We start from the raw sequence: 13215 nt of genomic DNA on the forward strand, positions 1-13215 counted from the left end.
GCATTTGGAACAGCTTACCAGAAGAGGCTGTAATCAGCAAAGGGGTAGATAGCTTAAGGAAGGTCATTGATATTCATTGGGGTCAAATAAATTGACTAGGACCAACCTAGTTAGGCCCTTTGCTTGTTGCTGGTTATCAACAGGCACTTATCTGTGCAATATTTTAACTTCATAAATTATTTTAAAATAAGAAATGAATTTTATATGTATCAAAAGTAGTTTCTGTACAAATGTATATTTATACAAATAGAAATACAAATGTGACGACCAGCAACAGGCTCTGGGCCCAGCTAGGCTGGTCCTAGTGAATTAATTAGCCCCCAATGAAGATCAATGGCCCTCTTAAAGCTATCCACTCCCTTGCTCATTACCGCCTCTTCCGGTAAGCTATTCCAAGTGCCCACGACCCTGCTAAAGTAGTAGTTTTTTCCTGATTTCCAAGTTACCCTGAGATTTAAATAGCTTAAAACAATGACCCCTTGTCCTGCTTTCCCTGCAAAAATTTAATCCATTTACATCTTTCATTTTGATAAATTTAAATAACTGAATCATGTCCCCTCTGACTCTCCTTTGCTCCAGGCTATACATGTTAAGCCTATTAAGTCTGGTATCATAATCTAAATCTGAGAGTCCCCCTTACTAATTTAGTTACCCTTCTTTGAACCCTTTCCAATACGAAAATATCTTTCTTCAGATAAGGCGACCAAAACTGAACAGCATACTCCAAATGAGGTCTTACTAAACTCCTATATAAAGGCAGAAGAACTTTCTTAGATTTGTTTGAAATAGATCTCTTGATGAACCCAAGCATTTTGTTGGCTTTGTTACTAGCAATACTGCACTGTTGACTAAACTTGAAGTCCTGATTTATAAAGACAAATTATAAATCGGGTATTCAATTTAAGTTATAGGGGTCTTAGTTTTAAAAATTATCCCCCCCCCCCCCCCCCCCCCGATTAGCTCAGTGAAATTTTCAGGTGATTTTGTACGAAATCGATTGATTGATTTATATTTTGATACCCATAAATAATTATCAAAAGTCTAATACTATTAAACTTAGTGCAACCGAAATTACCATCTGGGTTGTGTTTTTGATCCTAACCGCCCTTATATGTGTATGAACCACTCACTATCAATCAAAACCTCCTCTAGCAATTCCATTGAATTTAGGCATTGTGGTTTCTTTTGATAAAAATTAAAATCACTCAGGAAAGGTTCTTTTTTTTTATATATAAATATTAACTTGCATATTCTATAAAATATACTTCTTTGAATGTGAAGATTTCAAAATTAAACCTCGTAGGATCTGCTCCTCTTTATGACCAAGTTTTTCAGACATTTGCAGAAAAACTTTCAACACAGTGGATGTTTTTTTATCAAAGTCTTGTTGTAGAAAAGGCAATTTTGTTTTTCTTTACTTTTTTATATTATTACCTATTATTTATATGTTTGCATTGCATGAAATCTTCATACAATATTTTTAGTACAAATTTATGATATTGCCTTGAAAAAAATTTTTTTTGCCTTGAAAAGTACTTGAAAAGTGCTTGAATTTTTTTCTCCCTTAAGGGTATGAACCCTGTTAATGTATTTTAAATATTATTATATTTATATGCAATTGTGGCTAATTGTGCTTGCTCTGAATAGAAACAAAAATCGCAATCACGACGGCAAATTCGTTACAAAACTTTTGAAAACTCGGCTTTCTTTACACGCGATCGTAAAAATAGACAAATTTCACACACCAATTTAGTAAATTATGCTTTTTTAATCTTAAATTCATTTTTCAACTTTATTTCTCCTTAACAAATGGCTGTTTCTTCGTTTTGCGGTGTTTTTTAAACTACGCGGTTTCAAAATGGCGTCGCGTTGTTAGATTGTTCATTTTTAACAGTTAAGACGAAAATATCCTTTCCAAAATAAATGAAAAGAATTAATCTTGTACATTTGGTTTACATATGAATAAACAGAAATGGCATCTTTGAGTCGAAATGCATCAAGACAAGGTAAAAACAATATCGCTAAAAAAAAAAATTTTGTTTTGCAAAATTTTTGATTTTTTGTTTGAATTATATTGTTTGTTTTTCCTTTTTTTTTCTTTTTTAAATATAAAACCTACTGGAGGAGAGGACATATCCCTTTATTTACTTAATTTCTCCAAAAAAATTGTTATTTTTAAGTTTCGCGGTAAATTTTCAAAATGGCGCCGCGTTGTAGGTTGTCCATTTTCACCAGTAAAAAGAGGAAAATCTGTTCCAAAATAAATAAAGAGAAGTACAATCGTATTTATAAAACACATAAATAAAAAAAATGGCGCTCTTGTGTCTGGAGAAGGTGGAAAGAATCCGGCTGGAACCCTTTTTTTTCTTCTGCTGGATCTTTTATTTCATTTTTTTTTCGTTTTGTTTTATATTGTTTGCTTTTCTTTTATTTATTCATTCATTTTTTGACACTCAGGCTTCGATTTTTATAAAAAATTTGCATGCATTTGAAAAAGCAAAAAAAAAAAAACATTTTTGTAGAATCGCAAATGGTTCAGGTTTTTTAAAAAGTTCTGTTGTTCTGTTCAAGTTTTTGGTATTTTGTTGTTTTCTTTATCAAGGAACTAACTCATCTTTAGGTTGAAAGCAGTGGTGTTTCTAGAAGTTTTGAAAGCTGAAAAAAATAATAATAATAATCTTCTTTTTTTATTTATTTTAATATCCTGATGGGTTTTGTTTAAAGAAATTAATACAGATTATAGTTTGCAAAAGATGTGTTAAATAATATCTGGGTGGAGTTGCCCGTTCCCACTCAAGTTCAATTCTCCCCCTCCCCCCCCCCAAAAAAAAATCCGCAACTCTTTTCCTTTTTTAGCTTGCTTTTTATTTTATTTATTTATTTTTTAATATTTTTTATTTACTTATTTTAATTATTATTTTATAAGAAAAGTTCTTTGCTACGCCAATGACATATACACACATTCTAAATAAATAAATGGAATAAAATAAATTAAATAATTTCAATTAAGTTTGGCTATCATTTTTTGAGATTTGGCTACCATTTTATGAGGTTCTGGTAGCCATTGGCTACCAATTCAAAATTTGAGTTTTGAGGTATAAACTGTGCCAGCATGCATACAGAACTTGAAAATCATGGAATTTTCTGATGATCATGCAATCTAATATTCTAAAAACTCAAGGAAAAGCTACTGTAATTGCAAACCCTCGATCAATTTTTTTTTTTTTTTTAAATAATTTTGATATCTGCATTTTAATCAAAATTATTTTCCCAAAAACTAAATTCATAGACTCTATTTATTCAACACACTGATATTTGATTTTGTATTTGGAGGTTACATTATGCGTCTGAAATTCTTTTCAAAAAGAAACCTTAACTTTTTTCCCCAGTTTGAAACAAAATAAAGTATGCTCTTAATTATCATTCTATAGATAGTAATTTTGCTTAAGCATGTTAGTTAATTAAGTTTTTACTTGACTTTAAAAAGAAATTGTTTTATTTCAGCTCATGAATTAGAAGGGAGAAGAAGAATGATCAGCAAATCTTTTCACCATCAGTTGAGAAATAGTGAACGACAAGCATTAGTTGGTAAGATTTATTTATGAATGAATTGCAAAAGGTACTCAGTTTTCATTTTTTAGCTGGACAGGGTATGTGATTAGATATAGACTTAAAGCAGGTGCAAACATATCCTTGACTCAAAGCGGCAGTAGGATATCTTTTCCTGAGATTAGATGTCTTGCTGTTACTTTGAGGCCACAATATATGAGGTCAAATTATTATTTTTATGAAACTTGGGAGTGCCAACATTAATTTGTTTACAAAATAACACAACTTCCAACTATTCCAATTTGTTCAGGAAACTCCCGAATTTTGATGCAATCCCCTAATAATGTAAATAGCTCAGAATTTTCATCAAAACAACAAAATTCTATCAAAAAGGGATTTTTTAGTGAATATAATTCTAGAAGAAGAGAAATAATATCTTACAGGAAAATGATCGCGATTGCAAAAAAAAATCTTTTATATGCGTATGAAAATTGTATGTCCGAATATGTTTTTTAATTTGATTTTCCATCTTTTAAAAATTTTTACATTCAAATTGTCATTGCTGAATTTATTCATGCTAAATCCCCCCAGTTTTCACCTTTCAAGGTTAGCAGTTATGAAAATTAAAAATGTTCACCATAATTGTTCGCTTAGTTGTCGCATTTGCTGCTCATGAAATTATATGTCTTCTCTATTAGTTTGTTGTTCTATGGGTAAATGCTGCAGTGCATAATGACTTTAATTTTATCAGTACCTTTTACATATAGGAGAATACTTTGATAAATCATAATATGCTGTAAAGTATTGCATCAAAGTATAAAAAATATTATACACAGGAAACACATATAAAGTTGCGACAGTAAGTTACCCCCCACAAGTCAGGGCTAAAGCAGAACTACATGCAATATACAGGGCAGCCTAGTTATCACATCCAGAGACTGCAGTTTCGTTTTTATTAGAACTCATCAGGCCAGGAATAGTGAACCGAGCTGGAATCAGATGTCATCTCATTGAAGCTGAGAGTGCCAACAAACTGGTAGATAAAAGTAAATTTACATGGAATGGCCCTTAATGCTGTTGATTTATTTCTATGATGTTAAAGGTCTTGAGATATCCCTTAACAAGACTCCTTGTAAGACTCTTTTCTGCATCAGTTTTAAGTGGCCCAAAACCGTACTCCAGAGGTATTTCACTTTGCATGCACGTATTTTACCCAATTTAATTGACAAGTAAAGAGTAAGTTACTTTTTATTTTATTTCCCTTTCAAGATTTTGGGGGGATATTTGTTGAAAATTTCCTAGTTTCGCATTAGTGAAACATCCTATAGGTTACTCTGTTTATCTTTGGAAACGACAGCATTACACTTTGCTTCATTGATCAGAATTGTTGTAAATACTAAAATTCATTTCAAATTAGGAATTTCAGAAGTAGAACTTTTTATTCGTAGGTGAAAGTTGAGGAATGGGACAGTTGCATTTATGCAAAAATGAAGTGTGAAAACATTATTTTTTTCTTGTCCAGTAGTTGACGCAACATTAGGTTCTTACTTGATTCCAATCTGCTACTTCTGTCTGTCGCAACCATTGAGAAGGGATAAAACGGAGGGAATGCAGACTTTCATTTATGAAACAAAGACACCAAGTCACGTGATAGGTTTTAAAGCCAGGCATTGGAAGAAATCAGGTTTGTTTCGCTTGTTTCACGATAAACGTGCCAACCATTCGTCGATGCTTAGCCACATGACTTGGGGTCTTTGGGTCAGCATTTGTTAAGCCAACGATTGGACTTCCTCCCTTCATTTTAATTCCTGCTCTCAGGTTGCAACTGATCGTCCATAAATCGAGGTTAACCTCAGACTTTTACTTAAATTTTTCTCTCCAACTATTTTGATCTGAAGTAAAGTGAGCAGAAAAATAAAAATATAAAATTTACGGAACAAAGTTTGTCAACTAAGTCAGCAGTTCAAACCGTAAATAGTTTTTCTAACTAAATAATATGACAACATATTAAGTTTTTAAAGTACTGTGTATTTTTTATAATAAATACTCTCCATGTTATCACGAAGCAGACGCCCTAAAAGAAGCAGAAAACTGTAAGATTTTTACCCGTAATTTTAAGAAAGATTCCGCTTAGTACAACTTCTACTGGATAAGCTAGAAATATTTTTTCAGATTTCATTTTAGCATGAATGCAAGTGTCCCTTCCTCCAAACTCTCCCCTAAATACCCAGACTTGTTTTGATTTAAGATTCCTTTTACAAAAAAATTATTCCTTGCACTTTTTCCAAGTCTCAAAATCTAGGGCCTTAATTTTTTGTTATAAAAATCACTCTAAATCATCATGTTTCAACACTTCTTCTTAGGTCCACCTGAAAGTATGCGTGAACATGTTGTAGCTGCATCAAAAGCTATGAGAATTGGAAATTGGAGAGCCTGCAAGGATTTTATCATTAATGAAAAGATGAATTCCAAGGCAAGTACATAAACATGTACATTTTTTGTATCTGTGATAATTGAAGCTTTAATAAATCTTAAAATTTTTGCAAAAATACAGATGTTTTACATGTAATGTTCAATGTTTCTTTTATTCATTCAGCTTAATACAACATGCTATGGTTTAGGTTTGTTTTCTAAACGTCTTTTAATTTATAGATTTCCAGATGTGTTTAATTTTTTACAGCTTATTATTATCATTACTATTTTAGCTCTTTTTTACGTGCATTATTATCTGATTTTATGATAAATAATAATTTTGAAAATAACATTTACTAGCACTGGTTATTTTACTAATTGTAAGTGCAGCTTGTGTCTCTTTTATAAAAAAAAAATAAATAAATAAACCTCCTTTTGTTTAGGTATGGGATCTGTTCCATCAAGCTGAAAAAGTCAGAGAAATGATATCCCAAAAGATTCAAGAAGAAGCACTTCGCACATACCTTTTCACTTACAGCAGTTATTATGATTCCTTGTCTGTTGCCAGACTATCAGAAATGTTTGAACTGGATAAATCCATTGTGCATAGCATTCTGTGTAAAATGATCATCAATGAGGAATTAATGGTATGAAGTTTAGTTTTTCCTGAAATATTTTTGTAATTGACGATCTGACCAGAGTCATCAATGTCAGATCATGTACTTATGAGTTACAAATCCAGCTTATACATTTGGATGTGAATTGTCAGACATGGTCAATAATAGTCAAATATTAATGCTAGAGATGTTTTTGAATTCTTCCCCACCATTCGTTTATCTTCCCGCATTAAAAGTAGGTTTGAGACAATTTTCCTTTCTGGCCATGGACCATTCCCACAATATCTTAACAGATTTAACCTTTCTGATTTTGCTAATTGCTCTTGCGAGGAATTAGGTTCTACAGAACATTACATTTTCTTCTGTCCACTAATATTGCATTTGCATATCAGACGTAATCATAGTCTTTCACTCAATAAAAACATATTAATCACCTTTTCACAACATCATACTTACATCAGAATTAACTCGATTTTCAGTCTCTTGGCCAATGAAGGCTTCACGTTTCAAGGCATTGACTAATACACATATTTTTTCTATTTTCAATAGTTAATATCGTTTAATTTTTTTCTGCACTTTAACCCGTTATCTTTTGTAAAGCAACAACTCTCTAGTGTCGTTTATGTTTTATTGTATCATTGTAAAGCTTTTATGCATTGGTTTTGTCTGCTTCATTACATATATTGATGTTAAATTACCAAAATTTTTGTCAAGAGCAAATCAAAATTGTAACAGATAATAATGTAATTGTTTATGTATTTAAATGAAGTTCTTCAGAGACCCACTTGCTCAGATTTATCTGAGCATTTAAAACTGATAAACCGAGCAATTGGTAGATGCGGGCGGCTTGTCTCTGAGGGTGTAAAATGTCAAAAGTGTCAAATGCATAAGATGTTTAAACTTTAATTCATATAGAAGTCAGTTAGGCTACCAATATCAAAAAATCAAAAATATGAAGCCCAAAGCTGTAGTCTATGCTAGAAATTTTGAATAATAGCCACTGACTGCCAAAGTAACAAAAAATGGTAGCCACCTATGCACTTTGGTAGCTATATTTGGAAAAAGTAGCACACAGTACAAAGAGTAAATAACCTACTCGCAACAAAACATTAACAACAAAATCAAAATATTATGATAATCTACAAAAACAGCTAACAAAATTTCACTGGATATATATTTTAATATAAAGATAGAAGCATACAACAAAAGGAAATACTTCACAATTTTTTTAATATAATGTAAAGTAGGCAATATATAGCTGAATGAAAGCAAATGTGAGAACTCAAATAGGCTTTGGTTTATTTATTAGTCGGAAAATTTCTGTCGCCTAACACTATTATTTACCTGGAAATTTGGAATTGCAAATGGTCATAAACGTAGAAAATATCCAGATCGCAAAAACGGACCATTTTTAACTAAGACTAGATGAAAAAATGTCAGGGATAATTATGTTACTTTAATTGATAATGAGTTTTATTGAGTTTCCTCTCTTAAAATCAATTCGGAATGAAGTGTTCAAACGGTGATATTATATTTAACAAATAAAGAAACGCATGGTCATCATCTTTGATGACTTGGACTTGATTCGTTGCTAGTCATTTTCCATTGAAATTGTTGCGCATTGGCAAATGTCCACCACTAATCTAGATCTTTACCTGTAAGCTACAATCTATTTTAAACACATCTTTTCAGCTAAAAAAATTTTGGAAGCTAAATTATGACTTAAGTAAAAAGAAAGCATGTAAGTTAATATAAAAGCTATCAAATACATTCCCCCAGTCTTAAAAGCATATTTCTGTAAAATTTCATTTATAAAATTCTAAATTTCAGTTCTTGAAACAGATGTGTAAACTCAAGTTCTTTACTTTCAAGTACTACATTGGCTAAAATAATAAAGGATGTTCGAAAGATGTATTCTAATGTTTCATCTCCCAACTTATCTTTGGTTTTCTAAACTATTTGTAGAATGTCATCCTGAATGAGTGCATAAAAATATTTTATCTTTTCCTTATTTTTTTTAGATTGGATATTTTCATTCAAACTGAAGCTTCTTGAATGTCTGCCTGAAATGTTTTAAGCATCTCTAAGCATTTAAAAAATGTCTTATTAATAACCAAGAAGTTAGAAGTGAATATTTTTATAAGAAGGAAAATTAAATCTTATCAAAAAAATTAGGATAAGAAAGAGCAACTTTTGTTCTTGTGTTTGAAAGTGGCAGCTTTTGTGGTCACAATTTTCATAAAGGATTCAGTTTTAGATTTGAAGCTTTTGTTAACTTATTATTTCTTTATTTACAGTTCCAGATTTGATTGGAGGGGGGGGGGGCGGTATTTAATATTTTCACCCTAACCAAATTCTAGAAAAAAGTGAAGAGGCTACTTGTTTGATTGGTTTGTTATGGTAGTTGTAAATTCAATGGTCTTACTTTTTGAATAAAGCAAGAATTAATCCTTGAAACGTTTGGAGAAGTAACAGAAATGCTGTTTTTCAAGTACAGTGATCTTTCACTTATAATCGACCTCTGTTATGCATGTTTTTCTCGTGGGCCCGGCCAGCAATATAGGAAAACAATGTTAACTTTTTACATAAAATAATTTCAAGTTTCAGTCGAATCGCTTATCTACGCTTTGGTATTACAAGAATATACCCTTGTTCTGTCTCTTTGAATGCATTCACATGCTCTTAATACATTGTTCGGATTCTCTTCCAAGAACGCATTCTTTTTCCCACAAGTGTGCAATTGGGGGAGGTATGATTCTTATGATTGACATTGAGAGGGGAGAACGAGTTACTTACAAAAAGGTTGACGTCACTAAAAGTCGTGGCCAAGCGGTTAGCACTGATGTAGCCTGCGAGAATCTGTTGTATCCTTGCAGATCGGTGACTGTCATTGATTAAGGAACTTTAGATTTTTGGAAATTTGCTTACATGTGTATAAAAAATGACAAAAAGTTCAACTTTGAATTTTTACATTCATTCTTATAAAATTAGAATACATAATCAGAAATTATGTGCATATTTATTCATTATTAGTAGTAGTGTACTGTGTACTATTAGTATAATCAATGCTAACTTTTCGCGTTTAAGCTTATTTTTGGGGTTTTCAAATGTGTGCGAAAGTTTCGTTGTCCTCTTTGGTTGCGCATAAGTGAGAGGTCACTGTATTCAATATAATGAATTAGTAGTCCCTGTTTTGTCAATTTTTGAAGGGATGTTGTTTCTTTCACTATCTTAAAGGAATGCAACCTACAACTAATCTCCAAAAATGATGCAAAATTGATATTTTCTTCTCCAGAAAAAAAATACATAAGTTGACTTTATCTGTTCCAATACCTGATGCAAACTCTAAAGGCTGTAGCTAAGGAAATATTGCTCATACCTGAAATGTATTTAATAGCTTCTCATTTTTTGGGATCAAGAGTCCAAAGTTTTCGGTAAATCTACCTAGCAATTTTTTTCAGGACCTTCTTCTATTGCTTGAAAAGTTCTTATAACTTTTAATTCAAGTTTTTGTTTTTTATTTATTTATTTTTTTTAACCACCCACATATGAAAAGAAACTCCACGGGCACATGTTTTTGACTTTTCCTTCTTTCTGGTTGCTTGCTAATTCTCAATTCAACATTTACACAATTTTTGCATGTTTAAATAATCTATATAAAATCATTATTATGCTCCAATCACTTATTCATATCTGCCCTCGTTTGTTTTGTAGGCTTCACTGGATGAACCAACACAATCTGTCATTCTACATCGAACTGAACCATCAAGAATACAAGCTTTGTCTCTTCAGTTGGCAGATAAAGTCTCTTCACTAGTAGAACAAAATGAGCGGCTCTTAGACTTAAAACAAGGCTCATATTTCAGCAGAAATTTAGGTTTGTGCAATAGCTGGTGTTATAGCATTCAGAATCTCTTTTAAATTATGCATTGGTATTCAGTAATGTTAATACAATTGATCCGCACAAAACAATATTTCAGGAAATGTGAAATGTTGAAAATTACTCAATAATTTTTTTTTAATATCCGGGCAAAGATAACTTCACACAAAGTTAAAGTTTAAGACAAAAGCTGTAAGTTGTACTATCAAAATAAAACCCCAATTGAAGAGCCTGAAAAATCAATATAATTAAACCACATTTGATAAACTCCAAAATATTAGAAAAATTCGATGTTTACTTCTATGGAAATTAGAAAGATCAATCGTCATATTTGGGACAACTGATTATTCATTTTTTTTTTTTTTTACTCACTCATGGGCACAGTTCGTGCATATGTGTGCAGAAGATGCAGCACATGATCACATCCTCCGCTCGATAATCCGGTGTCTTATTATAAGAACACTAGAGTGCTAAGAAAGCTAACCAGGACCTTAACAGTTTACAATATACTTTTCTTGGTATGCAGAGGCATTTGTCTTTGTGAACTCGTCAACTACATAAATTAGGCTACGAAAACATTAAACAACATCTTTTAATACTGGTAACCTACAGTGAACCATGTAGAAGCAAAACTAGCAGCAAAATACAATCAAGTAATTTTAATATCACTCTTCTGTAATAGCTTTTGCTACACTTTTTGCCTAATTATTAAAAACTGCTTTCAGATAATGCTTCATCATCAGTTAAGCGTTCTGATGAAAATAGTCACAATCCAGTGAATTTTAACAATGCAGCATCAAAAAAGGAGGGAACAGGTGACATTTTAGACCTTATCTGGCAAACTTGGCTAACAAAACACGACACTTGTTGCACTACTGGTGTCTTCCTTTGGCACCCCAAGGTGCTGCAACACTCAGTTTGAGAAACCCTTTTTTTTTTTTTTTTTTTACCTGTTTTTCTGTTAATATGCAAGGTCTTCCTTTTCCTTTATCAAAACTCCATGATTTGACCCTCATTTTAAAGCTTATTGTGTCAGTAATGACAAAAAATAGACCCATGTTCAGTAAATTACCGCCCATTAGCCAGAGCTAAAGCAGAAATACGTGAAATACACCGCCAGCTCAGTCATTTCCAGCCGAGGACTGCAGTTTCGTGCTTATTAGCACTCATCAGCCCGGCATAGGAAAGTGACTGAGCTCAGTCACTTGTTTACCTATAGATTTAATTGCATTATTTTCAATGTATTAAAAATATTTTACCATTTAAAGCTCTTGGTTAGTTAAATTTTGATCTAGTCATTATTTTTCTGATCTTTCAATTTGAAACTAATTTCCCTTACAGGTCAGCAGACAGGAAATAGAGATTCAAATTTTCAAAAAAGCAATTATGGAAACCAAGATAGGAATTGGAGTAAGAAAATTTTGACTATTTGTTTATTTACTGTATAAGTTTTTTTACATGTTGTCATTAATTGTGCATTTTTTGCAGATCGGAGGAACAATCAACGTAATTATTAAATAGCTTGTTTTGCAAGAAGAAAAGAAACTTCTATTCTACATTGTTGCAGTCCGAAGATTTTTTACCGGGTGTCATTTACAATACAGAACTGAATATTGTATAGAACTTTCATTTTGACTTTAAAAAAACGAAGTACATACTTTTAAATAAAATTTCATGTGACTCATGTTTGCCAAAGTATTTTTTTTTACATAGTATTAAATCAATATTTTACCTGATGTTTTATCTGTAACTTAAACCTCATTATTATTCTTTCATTATACTGGGTTCAAGACTGTATAAAACAAGCTGTTGTAAATGGTAACTCTGAAAATATCACATTTTAAAGTGTGCATTACAAACTAAATTTCCCAATAAAATTGTATTGAAAAAGAAAAAACTGCTGCTTGTAATTATTTAGTCTCACTCAAAAACTTTATTTCTGCTAGTTAAAAACAGAAATATTTCATTTATATTGCAAAACTTCATTGAAAATAGATTTTTTGTTAAAGCATCAGAAAGTGGGCATTTGTTTAACATTAATATTTTTTGCTCATTGTGTTACAATATGCCTGTACAGCAGAACCCCAATTTTACACTGTCCATTTCAAACGTAATCCTTCCTCCAACATCACTTTCTGCTGGTCCCTGAAAAAAGGTTACACTGATAATGTTCAAGTATTTCAGATTTTACATTTCCTTTTTTCAGAAAGTCTGCTTAACACATTTTTCTCCAAACTAATAAAAATATTTTTTCCTCTTCAAGACTCGCATATTTTTTAACTCCCCCCCCCCCCCCCCCCCACCACCACATCGAGATAAATTTGTTTATAGCTGTTCAAGCCAGAGCCAAGATTTTGTTTCAGGGAAGGTTCATAAATTCTCAACGAAAAAGTCGCTTGTTGCTATGATTTTTGAAGCATGTTCGCATTGGTAGACATATGGCAATGGAAGTGCAGGGGGGGGGGGGGCAGAACAGAAGAAAGAAAAATTTAGGAAGAAGACGAGCCAGGGGCAAACAATATTATTGATCTTTTTATATTTTTGGAGTTCCTCTTTTGAACAGTATTTCTACTTAATTACTAAGAGTTAAAGTTACTTGATCAAAGTGTGAGCAAATGTTTTAAATTTATCATTAGAACATCATTTAATCAAAATTCAATAATTTACAAGTTTTGTTGGTACAGAAAAAGGTGTGGTGTCGTAAAGTTCGCAACTGTGAAAGATACCAATGATAGAAGGACCTTTAATCAGCCCTGA

At 31.8% G+C, this 13215-nt stretch overlaps 1 protein-coding gene across 1 annotated transcript in view; it reads left to right on the forward strand.

Moving 5' to 3' along the window:
* LOC129228464 (eukaryotic translation initiation factor 3 subunit C-like) overlaps positions 1-12355 on the forward strand; it is a 40068-nt gene extending 27713 nt beyond the window's left edge. The window contains exons 5-10 of the mRNA XM_054863145.1: positions 3505-3588; positions 5913-6022; positions 6405-6608; positions 10293-10455; positions 11800-11868; positions 11947-12355. Of these exons, the coding sequence (XP_054719120.1) occupies positions 3505-3588; positions 5913-6022; positions 6405-6608; positions 10293-10455; positions 11800-11868; positions 11947-11975 (659 nt within the window). The 3' untranslated portion in view covers positions 11976-12355. The remainder of the gene's footprint in view (positions 1-3504; positions 3589-5912; positions 6023-6404; positions 6609-10292; positions 10456-11799; positions 11869-11946) is intronic.
* The last annotated feature ends 860 nt before the right edge of the window (positions 12356-13215 follow it).

Source organism: Uloborus diversus, chromosome 8 (genome assembly GCF_026930045.1).
Source record: "Uloborus diversus isolate 005 chromosome 8, Udiv.v.3.1, whole genome shotgun sequence".
NCBI classification, from domain to species: Eukaryota; Metazoa; Arthropoda; class Arachnida; order Araneae; family Uloboridae; genus Uloborus; species Uloborus diversus.